This window comes from Onychostoma macrolepis, chromosome 05, assembly GCF_012432095.1.
Source record: "Onychostoma macrolepis isolate SWU-2019 chromosome 05, ASM1243209v1, whole genome shotgun sequence".
Classification (NCBI taxonomy): Eukaryota; Metazoa; Chordata; class Actinopteri; order Cypriniformes; family Cyprinidae; genus Onychostoma; species Onychostoma macrolepis.
In genome coordinates this window covers 2,565,676-2,589,248 of record NC_081159.1, presented here as the reverse complement: position 1 = coordinate 2,589,248, position 23,573 = coordinate 2,565,676, and the positions used below count along the sequence as shown (strand labels likewise).

The window sequence follows — 23,573 nt, the reverse complement described above, 5'->3', positions numbered from 1 at the left end:
TAATCCTATTTTGTGTGTGGTTTTTTTTTTTTAATAAATAAAAAAAGAATTACTTTTGTCATTCTAATCCAATAATTATTGAAAACACCAGTCACAATTTATAATTTCTGGTTCACTTTTCACACTGAAATGGAAGGTCAAGTTGCGTAACGGGAAATTTATTGTGTGTGCTTTTGTTGAATACTGCACATTGTTGCAAATGTAAGTTATCTCCCATCTTAAATGTAGTAAGGTATCTATGAATAAACACAGAAAAAATTGTATGTATGCAGTATTTATAGTGCAAGAACAGCATGCATAGTATGTTGATACGCTATAGCTGACATTGCCATTCTCTTCTCCTGTCTCTTTTTTCCTCTCTCTGTCTCCATCTGTTCCCGCTGCAACTTACCGGATTCATTATTTAGATTGAATCACTGGTCAGGCAGCTCCCATGGCAAGCATTCAAGTTAGCATAGTGCTAAAAGTGCCTGCTGCTGTATACACGTGTCCGGTCTGCTGATGTGATTGAGATTGCTCACTATATATAAAAGGTTAGCTTGCCCAGTGCCCAACAGAAAGCTGCTTGGTTGGTGTGCTTCATATATTGATAGTTGCTACAATATTGACAATGGTCTTTTTTTTGAACATTTGTAAAGGTGGTCCATGTGTGGCGGAACGCTAAGGGATTAAAAATTTAGCACGACTACACCACCCTGGGTCTAGCCCCGGGACCTATAATGAATAGAATTTAGTTTTAGGCAACACCGGTCAGCTCACGGTAAATTGGCAGGAGACGTAGATAAAATAGTTTATTACAATTTAAGAAAAGAGTTTGTTACAAAACAGGGGAAAGAAGAGTAAATCGCTGAGCACAACAGTTCACATATAACAGACTGAATTCAACACTTCACAGAATACAACTATGGAGGTCATCCAATGATCGAGGTACAGGAGTCGAGGTGTGGCAGCAGGGCATAATCGGCCTACACAGCAAACCACCCTCCACTTATACCTGTGACACACACGCACACGACCACTTGTGAAAGAAACACCAACACCAGGACTCCACCCCTGCCTTAGGCACTCAGCTCCTGTAACAAGCAAAAGTCAAGTTATACAGAAGAAGTTTAGCTAAAATTTAGCTAAACAAAACTCAGCCAAAGAGCACAAACGTCAGCAAACTCACAACATCAACAAGGCAATACAACCATGAAGAACACTTACAAAATAAGCCAAAGTAAAGGTGCGACAACAAAAGATCATGGAGCAAAATAAGTCAGATTAAACGCTCACAACAAGCACACATGGTTCACAATAAAAGCCGTCCAATCAGTTACATACAAACCAGGGAAAAAAAAAAGTTAATTAATTAAAAAAAAGTTAATAAACGAATTTAACCAAAACAAAGCAACAGCGTCTCCAGATGATAGTTCCCATGTAGCACCAACAACAGGAGAACTAGATCACACGTAGCGACGTCACTAATCTGTCTGCAATGAATTTACAATTTAGACAGATCGGACAGACCCTCAGTGAATACCAAATAATAATAAAAATCAGAATATCAACTATAATAAATTTAAAATACACATACCGTACGCGTAAATTCTGATGTCCAATCAGTCAGGCAGACAACCAATATGCTGGGAAGCTGAAAGCTCGTTCAGTCTATCTGGGAGACAATGGGTTTGACGGAGGGACAGAACACGTCCGTAATGTTATGTAACACCAGTGCCCGTCGCGCTGAAACGGTCTTGCTCAGACTCTAACTATAAATGAATAACAACAAAAAAACACCGCTAAAACGCGGACGCATTGTTAAATAAAGGACGCATCGCGACCGACTCCTTTACCTGCAGTGGGACAACCTCAGCCAGATGCCATTCTACAAAAAAAAAGTACACCAATAAAAGCTTCAGTGTACCACTAACAACACAGCCAACATTATCCAACATACCTGGATGGCGACTAAATATGACACAGAAAGCAAGGGGGCGTAACTCATAACCCCATACTACCCCACCCACGAATTTATAGATCCGCTCACTGTCCGATGATAGGACAATCAATGAGCAACCAGCCAATCAAATTTAAACAGGAAGAGCTTCACTAATCCTGCCACACATGCAACTCAGGCCCTATATTCCAGGTCTTCTGAAGTCATAGGAAAGCTTTGTATGAATAACACCCTGAAATCCTTTATTCACTGATAGTCTGACTTTCTGTATTATCACACACACGTTGTCTGCCTCAGCGCAGTTGTCTTTTGGTACCCTGAGTATGATTAGCTAACAACTATTTCAAAGACATTTTAAAGAAAATAAAACTAATTTCTGTAGGCTATTTGAATGTAAATCATGGAAGGTTTAGGGTTGGGGTAGGTGTAGAGGTAAATAAAATAATCTAATAGGTAGAAAATTAAATATTATTGTTAGCTTTCAATTTGCGATTTCTTTCCCAGCTGTTTACCTTCATAGACATAACCGACTGTTTTTTTTAATAGCTTATGTGTGTTTTTAACATAAACTTGTGTGTATTTGACAGTTTAAGCACAATAAGACATGAAAGAGAACGTATGCCGTGTGACAGCTGCTTTCTGCGTGCATGCTTTGGATGTAGAAAACCCTATATCATATGCCTTTAAAACACATGATTGCAGCACACTAGACATGATAATCGAAACCAAACAGATGTTTTTTGGCAGAATATCTGAGGTAAGAGCTGTAAAGGCACAGCTCTATTCTGGAAAAGGGGCGGAGAGCAGAGGCTTATTTGCATTTAAAGATACATGCACAAAAACAGCGTGTTTCTGCTTCCACTCAAAATAGGCAGTCTCAAAATGATACAATAATGATCTGTGGAGTATTTTCAGCTAAAACCTCACAGACACATTCATGGGGACACATGAGACTTATATTACATCTTGTAAAAAGGGACATAATAGGTGTCCTTTAAAGTTAAAACTATTAGTGTTACCATGTGTTTGTGGTTATTATAAAAATGTAAATAATATGAAAATAAACACCCTTAAAAATAAGATGGACAACATTCTCAGATGAACGCAACTTTGCGTACACATTCAACACATTTTGTAGACTGACTTGTAATCTTGCTTTTGTGGTTACAGAAACATTTGAAAATACTTCTTGGAGGCCATTCCTCCATAGTAAACAAAACTTTTGGCTAAGCGAAAACACTGGCTAAAAAAACAACTGCAAAAGACACAAAGAACAAACTCAAAATGGAGGAGGAAGGAAAGGACATGACATGTGGCCAAGAATGGATACCCATCCAAAATGCACACACAGAGCAGTGAATAGTGAACACACACACACCCAGAGCAGTGGGCAGCCATTTTTCGGTGCATTGTATTGAAAGTGGAAGAGAGTGCTGGTTATTCACCTACAGTAAAATCCCTGCCAATACCGAGACTCAAACCTGGGACCTTTGGGTTACAAGTCATACTCTCTAACCATTAGGCCATGAAAGAAGAAACTTGGCTTGAAGAAGAAGAAGAATGGTAGGCTATATTATCAGGGTCTATCTAAATCTCTGCGGTAATTTACAAGTAAATTAAGTAATTTCAGTTCAGAGTAACAGCTCGTGTGTTTATTAATTTGTTAAGGACCCAGTGATTGCTCACTATCCATTTGAAATGCCACATTAGCACTTGAGGGTAAAATTGCAAAACATTATTCTTCTACAAACTCTCTGAGTTGTAATTCAATTGGCCAATCTCCGTGAAAACATTAGAATGTAATCCACCAGCTATCCTCATCATCTATCATATTCCAGCCTTTCATCCCCTCGCACAGTCTGTTGAATATTTATGAGTTTGCCGACGTCACCGGAGCGCTGAGCAGCGCGTGAAAAGCGGGATGTGAGGGAGGGAGGGAGCATGCGGGGAGCGCGAGAGAAGAACGCTTCCATGCAAAGCGTCGCTTGACAGCGTCTTTTTCACTTCCACCTGCGATCGTCGCATAAGGATGGTGGATTTCATCTGACATCGCGTCCTACTTCGATGCCCGAGCGCGATGCATCTTTGCTTTAACAGATAGTGCCGCGAAGGATGCTGCACACGGAGGATCGTTGTTTGACATGCACTGACATTTAAAATGAGCCATCTGAACTGTGCACAGCTCGTGCTTTTTCGACTCCTGAGTGCACAGCGTGATTAAACGCGTGCTTTTAATCGGAGCGCAATCTCCTTAGGCTGCTCTGACACATTTCTAAACGTTTGTTATGGGGGTCAACACAGGAACCCGAGGCGGTGGGATTTGATTGCAACCTCTATTGCGTGTTTTCGCTTATATATCGTATATGCATCATCGTTTATGATCGCTGATCAGCTGTTAGGCTTGTGTGAAACTGCGGCGCGCGCGGGTTGTTGTGCGTGGTGCTGAAAGGACAGCTCCCTCCACAGCGGATCATATGGATCAATATTAGGGGTCTGACAGAGTCGCTCTCGGGCTTTAATGGCTGTGGCACGCAAGATCAAAACTCTGCTGACGGTCAACATTCTGGTGTTCGTCGGGATCATCTTGTTCTCAGTCTACTGCAGGATCCAGGACCGATCCGAAGAGCTCGTGCAGATCGGGAGGCTCTCGGATCAGAGACTGCGAGGCAGGAATGCCAAAGTTACGAACTCCATGGACAGACAGTCCATTCTCAAAAGGCTGGAGCGACTAGAAGATGTGGTCTATAACCAGTTAAATGGTATGTGGGCTTTAAGCATCTTTGACGTTCACAGGCATTATATAATGCATGACAGATCAGTGTTTTATGGGCATATGATTTCATCTAGATTCACACTTTGGATTTTACTGGGATTGTCATCCTAATGCTTTAACACATGACAAGTAATATAGACTTGTCTATGATGCAATAAACATGTCAAGAAGGGCAAGATAGGATTAGGTGCACATAATCCTAATTTGACCTATCAAAATATATTAGTCAAACGGATTAAAAGTAATGATTGTTAAGCGTTACATGGTTTCATAACGTTATTGATGAACTATAAAGTGCTATCAGAGAAATTAGAGAAAGGAGAGTATAAAAGCATGCAATGCCTGATTGTAGCAGCAATACATTTTTTTCCTGTGTCTCTAATTTGAGGGTGTTGTTCTGAAAGTTTTGTTACATTATGAAAACAAAGTATGCATCGTCATGTCTTTCCACATGTGTTTTAATTCTCTGAGTCCGCTGAATTAATATCAAATTAATGTGCAATTCTACATGCTTGTTTGAATCCTTGTGAACTTGTAGACATCATTTAATAAGTAGAAGAGAATCGTTTTTATCTATAGGCTGTTTCCTTGTTTTTAAAAGCAAAATATAATGCAAGATACGGCAGCAGTGAATCGTTATTAAATTAATAAAATATTGCAGTTGTTCTACATTTCCTATAATATTTGAGAAACTTTGGTTGGAAAGAAAATGCTGTATATATACATGCTCACATAAAATCGACATTATTTCCACAGAATTTTACGTCCTGTCATTCAACAAATTGTCATATTTTTGGCCAATTTGATTACGCTTTTGGCTGCCAATACGAATGTCAGATTTGTTTAGTACATTTTGCCATTTTTAAATCCATTCCACATAATCCCAAAGATTTTACCTCAAAATCAGTGCAGAAAATAATCAGCAACTTCTATCCTGGCCTGTAAAAAGAAATTGTCCTTCTGCGATCTTGCTTCCCATGCACTCGTCCTTGCCTTAATCACACTTGTGCTCCCACTTCTGAGTTCTCTTCTTGGAATATAGAGCCCATTTCCTCAATCATTATATGCTCCGAGACCATACAGCGTTTTCTTCTGGAGAACATGTGAAGGTCATAGTTCACGTGATGTGCTGTCTGTCCTTTAAACGTCTGTTAGAAGACCTCTCGCTCCCTGTTTGCTTTTCTTAGTGCATCTGTTTGATCTGATTGTTATTCTGTAAGACCAGCACCATTTGTGTATGAAGGGGGTCACTCTGTCAGTTTGAATTATCCTTCTTGCATTTGGAAGAAAGCCAAGAGGCACGGCTTCACAAAAAAAGCCCTCTAATGTGCCCTACTGATTGAGAGGGCTTTCATTCTGCACAAGTGCCGCCACATATTTCCCCCGGAGGCTTTTCCACTGTGTGGAATTCATCAGTCTGTCACAAATCTTCTTGATGTTGGGGCCGTTATACATTTTATTTCGACACATATTTATCTGATGCGCATAAAACTTGTGCGATAGTGCGAGGCACTCGCGGATTGTATGTGATATTGAGACTGGAATTGGTTTTCCCTTGAGGTTTTCACATTTCTGTTGCTGTATTTGCTTCCAGTGGTGATTTGAGGTAATTGTCCATTTTTCAGTTGTTTATTGTCCTGAGAATGAGACCCAGAGGATTACGCCAAGGTCCAATTGCATTTCTAGGACACGGCGAGTTTTACAAGAAAGCTGTAATTGTTTGGTTGTTGATGGTGCCCTCGTCCCTTGAAAGATCTGTTTGTATGACCATTACTTTGATGAGTAATTTCCCAGAGAACATATAAAACATTATCACAGACAATGATTCTGGTTGGAGATGGACAGATGTGTCATCATTTCCCACCCCCAACATTCATTAAATGAGAATCGTAGTTCACAGCTTGATTATGCACCTGTTTTTTTCAAGGGGGTATCAGTGGTGGGCCTGGCAAAACTGCAATTCAACTTGACAGCCACTGATCACCGTGCATTGTATTGCATGCAGTATATGCAAGAAGGTGCGACCCGACTGAATGGACAATATTTAGTTATGAATGGATGATCTTTACAACATTGTTTTAGACAAAACTTTTTTAACCTACAGTAGTCATTTTTAAATTACAAGCACATTCCACCCTAGTTTGAATGGGCATGATGTCTGTGTATAAACACAATTTAAATGTTTCTTCACAGTCATTTAGAATTTAGATTTTTTTTTTCTTAGTGGCATAAATATTCTTACTGTGGATTTACAGACAAGTTCATGGCCTGTTTGTATATGTGATGAGTTTGAGTATAGTTGAAAAGTTGTTGAAAATGTACTCACCCTCAGGCCATCCAAAATGTAGATGAGTTTGTTTCTTCATTGGAACAGATTTGAATAAATTTAGCATTACATCACTTGCTTACCAGTGGATGCTCTGCAGTAAATGGGTGCCATCAGAATGAGAGTCCAAACAACTGAGATAAAACATCACAATAATCCACACAATTCCTACCTGTACATATTTCTATCATGTATCTATCTATCTATATATCTATCTACCATGTGCCTTGTGCCTTATGCCACTTTATCCATTTATATTATTTTTATTTTTATTTTTTATTCTACATGTCCTTGTTTGTATATTTGTAAAAATTGCACTTTGTGTACGTGTATATATATATATATATATATATATATATATATATATATATTTGATTTGTGCTTATCTGTATTTTTGCGTTCTACTGTTAGTATTTAGTGTTATCTGTATGCACCAGGGAGTAAGAGAGTAACAAAATTTCAGTTCTCTGTATGTATGTACGGTACATGTGGCAGAATTGACAATAAAGCAGACTTTGACTTTGACTTGACTTTGATATTTCTCAGCCGGAAGCAACAATTTGAAGTTAAAAATGCATTGAAGGATTAGCTTATTATAAACACAACTTTTCACTTAAGACGACGTTAACTGATGGACTGGAGTGGTGTGGATTACTTGTGGATCATTGTGATGTTTTTATCAGCTGTTTGCACTCTCATTCTGACGGCACCCATTCACTGCAGAGGATCCATTGGTGAGCAGGTGATGTAATGCTACATTTCTCCAAATCTGATGAAGAAACAAACTCATCAACAGTACATCTTGGATGGCCTGAGGGTGAGTATATTTTCAGCAAATGTTTATTTTCGGGTGAACCATTAAGTTGTATTGTGACGTTCTTCATTGTTTACTTTAAAGTGCTGGCTGATTCTTCTGTAGGATTGCTTCATCCAACTAAATCCAACCTTGAGGAATAGCTGTGAAGTGTGAGAGGGAAGTGGAAATGTCACTATAAAACTTGAATAATTTGGCAATTACTTAAATAGTGCATACAAATTGGTTACCTTGGGTCACAGGAGTCAAATTAATTTCAATGCAGAAAGCTACAAAGTACAGTTAACTACAACAGCATAGATTAAGGTAATCAGTGCAGGAAGTGTAATGCCATTTACCATTTGGACAAACTTAACGAGTGCATTTAACTGTGAAAAGCAAAGTGCAAAGAGTCACTCAGGGATAGACGGTGGGTCATCTCTGACACAGTTGTTTAGAAATGCTGGATTATTGTGAAAAGACCCTTTATCTGAATGCTATTAAAAATGCAGAGCTATGAGAATGTGCAATTAGCCCCCTGATTAGGTAGCAGATCTACCGTGAGCATTACCGCTAAAGTGTGCTTAATTTCTACAGCTGTAGTTCAGTTTATCTCCGCAAACACAGATGCAGTAGACTGAACAGATTCCTACCTTGGAAGTGATGTAAACAGAGAAGACTACATTACCAACCAAAACTTTGGGTTAGATATGATTTTTTAATGTTTTTAAAAGAAGTCTGTTCTGCTTACCAAGGCTGCATTTATTTGATCGAAAATAAAGTAAAAACAGTATGAAATATTATTAACGTAAAAAAAATTTTTTTCTTTTAATACATTTTCCTTTAATGGTGAAGCTGAATTTTCAGCAGCCATTACTCCAGTCTTCAGTGTCGCATCATTCTTCAGAAATCATTGTAATATGCCAATTTGGTGCCCAAGAAACATTCCTTCTTCTTCTTATTATTATCAATGTTGAAAACAGTTGTTTAATTTTGTGGAAACTTTTTCTTTTGAACTATCTATTTTTAGAACAGCATTTATTTGACAATAGAAGTATTTATGTAAATATTAATATGACAATGCAAAAGCTATTACTTTCACTTTTGATCAATTTAATGCATCTTTGCAGAATAAAAGTATTTATTTCTTTAAAAAATTTTACTGACCCAAAACTGAATGTTTTTCAACATTTTCAAAATGTTTGATGCCAAAGATTCCCAAATGCGATGTAATAAATGTATAAATGTGACATTATAAAGACAACACATTGTTTTCTAAATTACATAATTGACTTTTACAAAGTTTCTAAAGTTTTTGAAATAGGTTTTCAAATTTCACAAATGAATTTATTTATTTTTTTATTTTTTTCGTGAACATCAATTGGGCCCAATGTTGTTCCTAAAGTGTTTTCTTTTATGTTCTTCAGAAAACAAGAAATTACATGAGGTGAGTAAATGATGACAGAATTGTCATTTTTGGTTTAACTCATGTTTATTTCCTAAATGTGTAAATGAAGTAAAAAAATCTCATCACGTCAGTGTGCCTCACAGCAAACACACTTGGCACTTAGATGAAGCTTCAAAGTAGTGTTCAAAGACAAGTTTAGGCAGTATATATTTGGCTTATCACAGCATTCAGGAACCCACTGTGGGGTTGAAGCTGTGTAGGTGTCCCGTTTGCCATACATCTATAAAAAGTACAACCGCCCCGACATTGTTCTGATACAGTGTGCTGGTACTATGGATAATGTAATTTCTCTGGCTCTAGTCGTTTAGAGGAATAAATGAAATTCAGTGGAAGAAATTACAATATCAATAATTGCTCCCAAATTAATGTATAACATAATTTGTACTATATTGAAATACATTTTTTAAATATTGTTCATAATTTGTATGACCTGATTTATATGACTCATATGTTCCAACTCAGATATTTTGATTGTCTTGTCTTACTTTATGCATTTTGGTTATAAATCTGGCTTCCGAGTAGGTATTTCACTACCAGCGATGCTTTATGGCCCAGCACATTTTAGTGTCTGATACATTCACAGTGGACTCTAAGGGGACTGTCCAATCCTGGCGTTCAGTCCCCTTAACCACATTTCCTCATGAATATTTATGCTGCACTAGCATCAGTTTTGACATGCATTTTTATATTCATTCAGCTCCTAAATCACCTCAGAAAGGAGTATCTCGTATCCCACAATTCATAGAGGGTCAGTAAGAACATTTATTTTCTTTTCAAATATTGTTACATAATTTAAAGCATTTCTGAGTGCAGCGGGCCTGAATGCTGTCAGAGCACTTTACGAGAAAGTAGGAGATAAACATGACTTGTAGGATCACGGCTAAATCAGGAACTGATGGCTGAAAGACCTTCACAAACACAGAGCGGATTAAACTACATTGGTCGAGGCAGTGGCTGAAGGGGTCGTGACCTGTGTCGGTTTTTGATGTTGTTTATTATAGTACATTGTTCACAAACAATGTGTATGGTGAAATGTGTTTTTATAGTGTTTTATTCAGACAGGACTGGAAATTGTATTATAATTAAATGGATATGACCGAATGTGAATATTTTCTAAAAAAAAAAAAAAACCTTTACATTATATTTATATTAAACTTTACAGCGAGTGTTTTTTTAATATTTTAGATATTATTATCTCACAAAAGTGAGTACACCCCTCACATTTCGGCAATCATTTTAGTATATCTTGTCAAGGGACAATTCTATAGAAATGAAACTTGGATATATTTTAGAGGAGTCAATGTGCAACTTGTATAGCAGTACAGATTTGCTGTCCTCTAAAAATAGCTCAACATACAGCCATTATTGTCAAAAAAGCTGGCAACAAAAGTGAGTACTGTCACGAATCTGGTCTATGAACTTCCATTCACTCACCACCAGAGGTCACTCACTCACCCAACACAGTATTCATTGCACTGATCACATTACTGTTGCACTTCACCATCTACTACATTTCCGATCATCCATCGCACAGATCACACAGCTGTCACAGATTACACATTGCACTGATTACAGCTGAAACCCATTAGACACGCTTTATAAGCCTCGGACTTTCTCTGCCTCACTGCAGAGTATTGTATGCATTATCGCTGCCCTACAGAGCCTTGTTAGTTTCCCTAGTCTTGCCTTGTCTTGCCTTTTTCGAATTGTGTTTTTCCCCTGCCTGGACTCTCGCTTACGTTTTGGATTACCTCTCTTGTCAAGCCCTTTTGATACTGTTCGCCGATCGTTGACCCATGCTTGTCTTTGTCTACTCTTTGTCTTGCCCATGTTATACCTGTTTGCCGCTGTTCGACCCTGCCTGTTATGACCACGTCTCTGCTCATTAAAAGCTTGCATATGGATCCGCACGTCTCACGTCTCGTCAGCCCCGAAACAGAATACTCGGCCACGAAAGGATCCAGCAGTTTTTCAGATGGACACTGGCCAGGTATGGACGCAGCAAAACTGCTATTAGCTTTTAAGCAGGACACTTGATCACTCGAGAGCTACATTCTAGAGTACTTGGAGATCGCTAATGATTCTGATTTACCTGACTGTTTGCTCATAGACTTTTTTTGTGAGGGCATTAACCAGCCGCTCAAATCATGATTAACCCTTGAAGGTCCCCGTTCGTGTCTGAGTGATTTTATGGACTATGCTTTATTGACTGTTGGTTCAGTGTTCACTGTGGGTGTGACACTGCACTCACTCATGTAATGGCAGCTACGCTAGAGCACGCTCACAAAATGGCGGTGACAGCTGAGCCCTTTCACAAAATGGCGGCCACAAAATCACCCCTCCATGTCATTGCTGCCATTCATGAGCCAAGTCAAGTCACCGTTTATCTTCACGAGCCAAGTCAAGTCACCGTGGATCTTCACGAGTCAAGCCAAGTCACAGCTGATCTTCATGAGTCAAGCCAAGTCACAGCTGATCTTCACGAGCTAAGTCAAGTCACCGTTGATTGTCACAAATCAAGCCAAGTCAAAGCTGATCTTCACAAGTCAAGACAAGTCACAGCTGATCTTCACGAGTCAAGCCAAGTCAAAGCTGACCTTCACGAGTCAAGTCACCGTTGATCGTCACAAATCAAGCCAAGTCAAAGCTGATCTTCACGAGTCAAGACAAGTCACAGCTGATCTTCACGTCACAGCTGTCTGTCCAGAGTCGGGTCACGTCCGGGCTGACACACCCAGATCATCAAGGTCAGTCTTCCACTATCCCAGTCTGATGTCTAGTTTGAGGGATGTACCGCTGGTGTCTGCACGCATGGCTGGTATCCCCAAACCAACTCGCTCTAACCCTCCTGTTCTTATGTATATTCCCCTGTCCGAGGCACTTCCCCTGATGGGAATCGCTTTGTGTTGCGTTTGGGCTGCGTACACCACCGCAGAACTGCCCGAGGTGGCGGCGCCCGCTGTAGCTTCTCCAGAGGTGGCGGTCCATGCTGCAGAACCTCCAGAAGCGGTGGGGCTCGCGTCGGCCCCTTGTATGGTGGTGGCACCCAGCAATGAACTCTCCCTGTGTCCTGAGTTTACCACTGTAGAACCTCCAGAGGTGGCGGCAACCGCTGCAGAACCTCAAGAGGTGTCATCGGTATACGTCAATGAACTCTCGTCTTGCCTTGTCAACGGCTATGGAGGCCATCTGTGATTCCTTGCCCTGTCATGTCCTGGCTAAGGAGGCCGACGCTGAACTTTTGCCCTGTCCTTTCACGGCTAAGGAGGCCGGCACTGAACTTTTGCCCTGTCCTTTCACGGCTAAGGAGGCCGACACTGAACTTTTACCCTCTCCTTTCACGGCTAAGGAGGCCGACACTGAACTTTTGCCCTGTCCTTTCACGGCTAAGGAAGCCGACACTGAACTTTTGCCCTGTCATGTCCCGGCTAAGGAGGCCGACACTGAACTTTTGCCCTGTCCTTTCATGGCTAAGGAAGCCGACACTGAACTTTTGCCCTGTCCTTTCACGGCTAAGGAGGCCGACACTGAACTTTTGCCCTGTCATGTCACGGCTAAGAAGGCCGACACTGAACTTTTACCCTGTCCTTTCATGGCTATGGAGGCCGTCTGTGAATCCTCGTCTTGCCCTGTCATGGCCATGGAGGCCACCTGTGAATTCTATGCCTCTCCTGTCGCAGCCAGAGGGACTGTCTTTGAACTCTCGTCCTGCCATATCAAGGCTATGGAGGCCGTCAAGGAGCTCTCGCCCTGCCCTGTTACGGCTATGGAGGCCGCTTGTGAATTCTCTGCATGTCCTGTCACAGCCAGAAGGGCTGCCCCTGAACTCTCGTCCTGGCCTGTCATGGCCACGGAGGCCGCTGTCACGAATCTGGTCTGTGAACTTGCATTCACTCACCACCAGAGGTCACTCACTTACCACAGTATTCATTGCACTGATCACATTACTGTTGCACTTCACCATCTACTACATTTCCCATCATCCATCGCACAGATCACACAGCTGTCACAGATTACACATTGCACTGATTACAGCTGAAACCCATTAGACACGCTTTATAAGCCTTGGACTTTCTCTGCCTCACTGCCGAGTATTGTATGCATTATCGCTGCCCTACAGAGCCTTGTTAGTTTCCCTAGTCTTGCCTTGTCTTGCCTTTTTCAGATTGTGTTTTTCCTCTGCCTGGACTCTCGCTTACGTTTTGGATTACCTCTCTTGTCAAGCCCTTTTGATACTGTTCGCCGATCGTTGACCGGCGAACAGTATCAAAAGGTACTGTTCGACCCTGCCTGTTATGACCACGTCTCTGCTCATTAAAAGCTTGCATATGGATCTGCACGTCTCACGTCTCGTCAGCCCCGTAACAAGTACACCCTATGTGAAAACAGCTATACGTCGTTTAACCATGCAAAGCCACATGTCCTATTCATCATCTTCATGTTTTTGTCTGCTTGACAGGACTATACAAATTTGTGCATCTTGTTTTAGAGCAGTTAAAATTTGGTGCTTTGAGTACAATTCTCTCATACTGACCACTGGATGTACACTCCACAAAGACTGGCTCAGTAACACCCTGAAACTGAGTTACAGTACAGTGGCCAGTGGAATACAGAGGTTTTCCAAGACGGGTTTCACTCAGAACAGGCCTCGCAAGGGTTGATCAAAGAAGTTAGGTCCTCGTGCTGTGCTTCAGTTGCAGAAGCTGGCTTCAAAAAACAGATGCATGAGTGCTGCCAGCATTGCTTTAAAGGTTGCAGAAGTGGAAGATCAGCTTGTCAGTGCTCAGACCATACGCTGCACACTGCATCAAGTCGGTTTGCATGGCCATCGTCCCAGAAGGAAGCCTCTTCTGAAGCCGGCTCACAAGAAAAGCCTGCAAACAGTTTGCTGAAGACAACCTCTCCAAGAGCATGAATTACTGGAATCATGTCCTGTGGTATGATGAGTCTAAGGTAAACTTGTTTGGCTCAGATGGTGTCCAGCATGTGTGGTGACGTTTACCAAGAAAATTGCGTCTTGCCTACAATCAAGCATGGTGGTGGTAGCTTCATGGTCTGGGGCTGCATGAGTGCTGCTGGTACTGGTGAGCTGAGGTTCATTGAGGGAAACATGGATTCCAACATGTACTGAGACATTCTGAAGCAGAAGATGATGCCCTCCCTTCAGAAACTGGGCCGAACGGCAGTTTTCCAACATAACAACCCCAAACACACCGCCAAGATGACAACTGCCTTGCTGATGAAGCTGAAGGTGAAGGTGATGGAGTGGCCAAGTATGTCTCCAGACCTGAACCCTGTTGAGCACATGTGGGGCATCCTCAAACAGAAGGTGGAGAAGCACCATGTGTCTAACATCCAGCAGCTCCGTGATGTCAGTATAGAGGAGTGGAAAAGGACAACCTGTGCAGCTCTGGTGAATTCCAAGCCCAGGAGGATTAAGGCAGTGCTAGATAACAATGATGCCCTTACAAAATGTTGACACTTTGGACACAGTTTTGACATGTTCATTTAGGGTGTACTCATTTTTGTTGCCAGTTATTTGGCCAATAATGGCTATATGTTGAGTTATATTTAGAGAACAGTACATTTGTACTTCTATACAAGCTGCACATTGACTACTCTAAAATATATCCAAGTTTAATTTGTGTAGTATTGTCCCTTGAGAAGATACTAAAATGTTTGCCGAAATGTGAGGGGTGTACTAACTTTTGTGAGATACTGTATTTATATATATATATATATATATATATATATAAATTAATTTCTTAATATATTATTGCAATATATTATTGTTCTAATAGATGTTTTATAGATTTGTCTATAATATATTCTCTTAGACAGCTATGAGATTGAATAGAGAGAAAAATTGTCTGCCAGCTCCCAGATTTAAAGTTAAACTTAAACTGCCGACTTAGTTAAGTCTTGTGAGCTATAAAACAGTAACCTCTAAGTTCCTCTGGGCTTGGACCTGTATCTTGGCTTTCAGGACAGTAATAGCTTATCATGAGTGAAGTATTCATGTTACTGAACTGCCTAAGTACACATGTACGGAATGCGCTTCTAAAAGAAAGTGAGCTATCTGAATTGAAGCTATCCATCAAGAAATTCAAAGCTTTTGCAAAAAGTAGCTAACAGGGTGTTCATAAGCTGTTTCTCAAAGACAGACTGTCGAGCAGCCTGTTAAAATGAGTCTGGAAAGGCCAGTCCATTACTGTAAGAGAGAGAATGTCACAGAGAGAGAGAGTTACTCTATCCCTCTAATCAGAGATCATGAATTTTAGACACACATCCTTCACTTTTTCAGAACAAAAGGTGTCCTATATTTTTAGCAGACAAAGTACAAATTTTGAGACCAAACTATAAAAGTAAATTTTCTTTGTTTTTTACTTTGTTAATATGAGCAAATGTGTGTTCCACCCCCCCCCCCTCCCCATTTTCTTTCTTTTTCTTAAAATTATGTACTTTGAATTACTTGTCATTCCATTTCTATAGAACATATTCTATGGTGCCCGCGAGATGACATGGTCGGTTCACTTAGTTGTGTCGTGGGAACGTGATAATATGTCGTGGCCATGAGATATTAATTTGTGGGAATGTCATATTAACTCGTGGGAACGTGATATTATGTCATGGTCACGAGATCATTTTGTTGAGGTAACAACATCCTTATGTCGTGGCCTCGAGATGTTATGTTGAGGGAACGACATCCATTTCTCGTAGCCACGACTTCTTATGTTGAGCGAACAACATATTTTTATTGTGGCCACGAGTTCAATGCATAAACAAACCTGCGTGACCATAGCAACCCGGTATTATCAGAGATGAATTCATTAATATTTTATTTAGAATTAATAAATTATTATAGAAATTGCATTATTAAATTATTACCATGGCTACCGGACTGTATTACGTACCATAGTCAGCATTCAAATGAAGTTTATCTTGAAATGTTACGTAAAGTGCATAAAATAAAATAGGCCCACAAGAAAACATTTTTATCCATCCCACAGTCTTGTAAATCCATTAACTGATTGTCTTTTCCCCGTAATATTTGTATATTATTATTATTATTATTAGCCTATTATTATTAGTTATATTTTGATATTTGTTTATATTTGTTTTTTCCCTTCATTTCGATCTCTTTACTTAACATTCTGAATTGTAAATAACAGCCTACTGTAAATGCTCGATATGCCAATAAAGTTTTGATTATGCTGACTGGAATTTTTACTGGAATGCAGTTTAAATTTAACATAGGCTATATTTCATTTTATTTCTGCTGAGTAATAGACCATAATTACAAATACTATATAGTGTTTCGTTGAGGAATTAATCATTCACGTAATTTCATTTGTAAATTCAGTTCATTTATCATCACACACGGGCATAAATACAATCATAAAGTCAAAACTTTATTGGCATAATTGTCAAGCATTCACAGTATTTGCAAAATATATGGTAGGCTAGCAAATATAGCATAATTACACAAAACGTTAATTAGGTAAAGCGATACACAAATTGAAAGGGGAAATAAGCATATATAACAAATATAAAAATATAACCCTATAAATTAATGTAATAATAATAATAGACTATACAAATATTAAATTAAAAGTTTAATGTTAATAAAAATGTTTTATGATAATATCTGATAATCCCGGGTTGCTATGGTCACGCAGGTTTGTTTACGCATTGAACTCGTGGCCACAATAAAAATATGTCATTAGCTCAACATAAGAAGTCATGGCCACGAGAAATGGATGTCGTTCCCTCAACATAACATCTTGAGGCCACGACATAAGGATGTCGTTACCTCGACAAAATGATCATTATTTTTTATTTTATTATACTATTTTATTTCACTTGGGAATAGTATGCAGATGACCTTAAAGCTAACAGATATTTTAATATTATCTCATGGGATCTTTAAGAGGTGTTCTAATGTGTGATTCAAGCGGACACTTTGAATTGTAATTGTGTGCAGATCTGCAATACCATTAAACAATGTTACATGGTTGCTGCTTTTTTTAGTGACCTGCATTTCATAAATTGATGTATTTATGTCAATCTTCATGTAGAACAGAATATGCAGAACAGTGCTAATGGTTTAGAAGCAGCTGATTAGTTTCTAGACTTCATGTTTATCTTATTACTGAGGATTTGTAAACTAGAAGCTTCCAAATCACCAGTCTCTATCATGCTTTTTTCATTTGGAGGCTGAAATAATGGCAAGAGAGCTGTAGAATTTTTTTCTTTTTTTTTTTTTTTGAAGGGAAGAAAACAGAGTAATTGCTCGTCCACAAACAGAGCCTGTTTCCTTTGGTCTTTGTAACTTAATTTCTTCAGCTCTCTGTAATCACTGCTGTCTCTTTACAGCCTTCAAAGCGTATTATTATCAGCATACACATGCATGCACACGCACATTTACATAGACAGAGATTAAGTAGCGACTTTGAGCTGAACAGCAGGGGAAAAAACTCTCCTTTGCCAAATTTATTTATTTATAAGTCAGTTAGCTAGTTAGTTTGGAGGTTGAAAATCCCTAAATCTACTTTCATACACTCTTAAAAATAAAGGTTCCTAAAGTTTTTTTTTTGGTTGTCCAAAGAACGTTTATTTAAAAGAAACTACTTTTCGTTTTTCTATTCAATTCAATTCAATTCCAATATTTTTTTCCCAATGGGGAAATTTGCCTTGGACCCTGGAGCCCGCATATACATACGCTGATCAGCATTACATTGCATAATAAAAATCCATAGAAACAGAGATAAAAACCAAATCATCATCATCTAAATAGCCATTTTCTACTATGAAGAAACTTTTGTGCATGGAATGGTTCCATGGATGGTAAAGGTTCTCCGTGGAATCATCTATGCCAATAAAGATACTTTTGTTTTTAAGATTGTATAGGCATTTGTTATATTGCCAGCCCTGCTTAAACCAGACATTTTTGTTGTTGTTGTTTTTTTTGGTCTTAGTTGGTTTAAGATGGTTTTTAGATGGTCTCCCAGTCTGGATAAATTGGTATTCAGATGGTCTGGACCACTAGTCCACTGTGCTGCAGAGGTTAAGCGGTGTTCACACCATGTCATAATTGCCATAATTTCGAGATAACAACACTCAGAGTCAGACTTGGAATTATACATCTATGTGGCAACACTATCGATGCCAAAGCATTCACATACACATAGAGCTTGTAATTACAATTTACAGATGACTTGGACCATGTGACAGCTGAACCACCTGACTGCTGCAGATTCATTTAGGTGCTACTTAGGCATTGATGGTACCATAGAAACACAGAATTCTGAGTCTGAGGACTTGGACCGCTCCAAATAGAATGTCACGTGTTATCTCCAAATTACAGTAATTATGACATGGCGTGAACACAGCTTTAGCTCCAACCCCAATTAAACCCACCTGAACCAGAGTTTAGCTCCAGCTCGAATGCACTTGGGACTTTCTAGTTGTGGCTTAATTTCGTAGTCTGCATCCTCTGGAGGTTGCATTATACTCACCGTGTACGTCATCGTACGTCTCATTTAAAAAATTAAAAATTAAAATGATGAGACGAAAATAAGGTCGATGAGCGTTCAAAAAACACATTATTTTCCACATACTGTACATTATTGTCGCTCCTCTATGCTCCGCCTTTCTGAAACGCATCGATTTTTACAAAGCTCATCGTTCTGAGAAGCGAGGTGTGCTCTGATTGGCCAGCTATCCAGTGCATTGTGATTGGCCGAATACCTCAAGCGGGAGACGGAAATGTTACGCCCCTTACCATGCCGTGTTTCCCGGTGCGACGAGTCTAAAACAATAAAACCCACTATAAACGAGGCATTTGTTGCATTCAGTGAGGTCATAATTACTGATTATAATGACTCATACGGTATTTTTACACATTGCACTGCGTAAACATAACATCATGTCTGCATTTGTTATTGTAGAAACGCCAAACAAGCACTACTCTACACTGCTCAAAACTTAAGTTTGAATAGTCAATAGCAAATTCTTTAAATATCGAAATGTACTTACAGGCTGTGAGTCAGAAGCACCAGACTGCCAGACAAAGTACTTTCGCTTTCACAACGAAACACACAGTGTCTCCACGACATGGCGGCGGCAACAACAATACTACAGCGAGAATAAAAGTTACGCCTTCTTTCATTGCGTATACGTTTGGGCGCTGTTAATCAAATCTTCCCACACCGTGACGTAGACATGTGGGGGCGTGTTTGAATGAGAGGCAGAGTCTTAACTTTTATAAAAGAATATCTCTTTGGGTTTGAGACTTTAATCTTTGCAACTTTACATATCTTATATATGCACAAACAGCTTGTAACACTCCAAAGACAAAGGAAAACATCATATGGCCCCTTTAAAAAATAAAAACTTTACCAAAAACTCTTTTTATTTTCATAAAAAAAGGAGACAAAATTTGTGGACTGCTGTGCTCACCTCTACTATGAAAGATTTTTTGCGTGTGGTTGCCAGATATCAAGTGTTCAAATCCCCAAATCAGAGCTTCTCTGTTAAAAGGATTCATTTTCTGCCCAGCGCTTTTTGCGCACATGCGCGCTCTTCATTACGGAAGCGCCGACAATGATCTGAAAACAAAGACAAACAAGTAAGCTGAAGTTTAACGATCTCCATGTGAGATATTCAGCTTAAATGAAAGTGTCATTCAGCCAGTCTGTGTTCTGTCATGAGATCTTGACTATATAATTTGCAATTGTGGTTGCTGAATAAATACACTTTCTCAATCGCTGTTGTTTTAAACATTATTGCAATTTGGAATTATTGGAATTAGGCTTCTATGAGGAATTTCGCTCTTGTAATATTTTTTCGTTTGATTTACCAATTTTCATAATATGTACAGAGAGTGCACAAGTCTTTGATATTAATTAAAAAATGCAACCGAAATGAGAGACAACAACCACAAACTTCCATGCAAGCTGGTTGGAGTTAACCTCTGCAGGACATCAGCCATCAGGAGCATGAATGGATGCCCTTGGTCTAGAAAACCCAGCCAAGTTGGTTTTCATCTGCTTTAGTTGGTTGGCCAGCACTTGACAATTGGCCAAAACCCCCTAAACCAGTTTAGACTGTTTTGTTTTTTTGTTACATCATGAGATTGTTGGTGAAAATGTTATATGATTACTTTTCGAACTGTTCATGAAAATATGATGTTGCTCCTCAACATTTTGTGTTGTATTAGCAGAACGCTGCATTAAGTCAGTGTGATATGCAGTTTCTCTCTGCCGTAGACAGCTGGCTCTTAGGGATTAGTGTCAAAATGCCAGGCCGCTATGTAATAGAATTCTCTCAAAACAGCCAACAGAGGCAGCCTTCGAGACAATGGCAATAACAATGACAGTGAAAGAGACACAAACCCTCAGACGCTTACAGAGAGGCATTACCATTTCAGCTACAGCTTGCGAGAAAACCCTCATGATCCAAGAACTCGGCCTCCAAGACAAGTCAACACTCTGGGAGGTCACGACTGCCAGGAGGAGAGGTGCAGCCCTGGGATGCTTTATGTAGATCACCTGGGATGGAGCCATTTGTGGTGCAAGTCTGGTTTAGGGTTGAGGGTGGAATAGGCTTTAATGCTGCACCAACTGCTGTTTGTGGAACCGACTGGTTTAGATTCCAAGACACGATTTCTGCGTACGGTTGCCAAGCAAGTTACCCCCCAGAGCCGAACTATCCAAGCAGACCTTCTCAATAAACACTCTGTAAGGATTCATATAAAGTCTGATGATGTTTGTGAAAGGACAACCTCATCAAAGAAGCTCTTTGCCTGGTGGACTGGATTTCAACTGTGAGCACATTTAGAGTCATGATGAGAGAGATTCATGAAATATCATTCCTTAGCACAATAAAAATGAAGCAATAAGACACTTGTGAATTTACAGTCAAGTAGTGACCTTTTGTTTCTATGGTGTGTTTAAGTCCTGGTTGTGTTATTTATTTATTAATTGTTTTGTACAATTATTTCAGTATAAACTATTATAGTGTATATGTATCTGTGTGTGTGTGTGTGTGTGTGTGTGTGTATAAGTTTGTTTTACTCTTTTTGCCTTTTTTTTTCAAAATTTCTATTAAACTAATTTTTATATAAGTAATTTTAGTACTTAAACTTATTTAGTTGCCAAGACAATATTTCGTATATTCGTACATTTCGTAAATTTTCGTATATTTTTATTTATTTATTTATTTTTTAAATCTGATGTTATTTGCAATACAACAGCATTTTTGCAATATGTTATGATGAAAATTATTTTAATAGCTTTGATTGCTTCTAAAACTTTTCTGAACACTTAATTTCACTGATTACTTAATGCTTTTTTGTATTTTATGCATTATTTTAGGTAGTTGTAAACTGTATTTATGTATTATATATGCACTTTCACTGAGAATACATTTATTGCCTATTGCTTTTAGAATACGACAACCAAAACAAAATGGTAAGATACAGATGTTATCATATAAATGTCTAATAATATTGAGTAGCTAAAAAAATCTGCCAAGTACTTTTTTAGATAACTGTAGATTGGTTACCAAGCTACATAGCAACATTAATACAGAGTGTACAGTCTTATACATGCTTTGCTTGGCATCTTCAAACATGCCACATTTGAACTATTATTCAATTATTTTTAATGCCGGTTACATTCTGAAGTGTAATTGCACAGTTTGTGAAAAGAGCAATTACAGTAAAATAAATTAGTTAAAATATAATCAACTACAAGGTATTTCTGTCTTTTTATGCAGAACCATCTTAGAAGCATGTGATAAACGCTTTTGTAATTCAAGGCTTTAAAAGGAACATCCTTGGATCATGCACTTATTTCAGAAACGTGATTGAAATTTTATGTAGTCATTAATAATGCAGTGAAACACATCATTTTGCTCTTTTAAATGTCAAAATGAAACGGCATCTTTAATAAGTCTGTTACACTTGTTTCATCTCTTTTAAAGAGCACAGCTAAGGTTTAAATTCTGGCTTTCAAATAACATGTCAATTATTCCGTCTAAAAACTTCAGCAGGTCACGAATATTGAACAGAAAGACTATTGATTGTAATTAAGAACAACGGTATGGCGCTCACTATCGGATATAGTGGATTTATTCTTTTTTGTCATATTCTTTGGGTGTCAAACTGCACAGCATTCGATGTGCCGGAAACAACCAACCCCTGCATCAGTCCCATTCTAATTAGCATAGAGCCAGAGAACAGATTAGACATTTTCGGTGTATTTCCAAAGGGAAAGAAGTCTTACTCTGTACTGACAACCCTTTAAACACAGTTCATTTGCTTTCCACCTTTTCCCCCCGGGAGGTCTGTATGAAAGAGGTGACAAAAGACGAAGGTGGTGTCTTGGTGTCCAACATCCAATTATCGCTCTGTACTCTTGTTCAGCGGTTGTGATTTGCGTGTCACCAGTGGATTCTCCCGCAGTAATGAACCCAGTTTCGCCTCACCGTTCTTATGGGATATCCTGACCTTTGTCATGTTAACCGAAGTCAACCCTGTTTTTCCCCACATTGCTTGGCAGGTCTAGCCAAGCCCATGGGTCTGGTGGAGGGTCCTGGAGGTCTGGGACAGGGCGGTGCAGCTGCCACGCTGGGGGAGGACAGCCGAGAGACCGAAGGAAGGTACGAGGAGTACGGCTACAACGCCCAACTGAGCGACCGCATCTCCTTGGACAGGAATATTCCGGACTACAGGCCGAAAAAGTGAGTATGCTGCAGTGACTTTAAACACAGAACATGCCCTTGGAGGTTGAGATAAGAATAGATGTTGAGCTGCAGTGTGCTAAGGCATTGGTTCTGGTCTGTCTCACACTTCTTTTTGAAAAGAAAAAAAGAAAAAGAAGCAATTTAACTTCTGTCTGATGCATTTGGTTTTTGCCAGTCTTATCTTTGTGTTGTTATGTTATGTTATGTTTAGTGCTGTCAAATGATTAATTGCAATTAATCTCATCCAAAACAAGTTATTGTTTACATAATGTACGTGTGTGTACTGTGTATATTTATTATGTATATAAAGACACACACATACAGCATATATTTTGAAAATATTTACATGCATATATTTATATTCATATAAATTATATCATACATAAACATATTTAATATATAAACATAACATATTTTTCTTAAATATATATATGCATGTGTGTACTTATATATACATAATAAATATACACAGTAAACACACACATATTATGTAAACAATGAATGTGATTAATCGCTATTAATCGT

At 39.0% G+C, this 23,573-nt stretch overlaps 1 protein-coding gene and 1 long non-coding RNA gene across 2 annotated transcripts in view; one reads left to right on the top strand and one right to left on the bottom strand.

Moving 5' to 3' along the window:
- Window positions 1-565: 565 nt before the first annotated feature.
- Window positions 566-1,982, bottom strand: LOC131541389 (uncharacterized). Its single transcript, XR_009271487.1, has 4 exons — window positions 1,940-1,982; window positions 1,836-1,867; window positions 1,577-1,751; window positions 566-1,073 (listed from the first exon to the last, which is right to left on the bottom strand). It is a non-coding gene; the product is annotated as an uncharacterized LOC131541389 (long non-coding RNA).
- A 1,908-nt stretch (window positions 1,983-3,890) lies between these two features.
- Window positions 3,891-23,573, top strand: part of galnt9 (polypeptide N-acetylgalactosaminyltransferase 9) — a 98,418-nt gene continuing 78,735 nt past the window's right edge. The window contains exons 1-2 of the mRNA XM_058777319.1: window positions 3,891-4,698; window positions 22,865-23,045. Coding sequence (XP_058633302.1) covers window positions 4,458-4,698; window positions 22,865-23,045 — 422 coding nt within the window. The 5' untranslated portion in view covers window positions 3,891-4,457. The remainder of the gene's footprint in view (window positions 4,699-22,864; window positions 23,046-23,573) is intronic.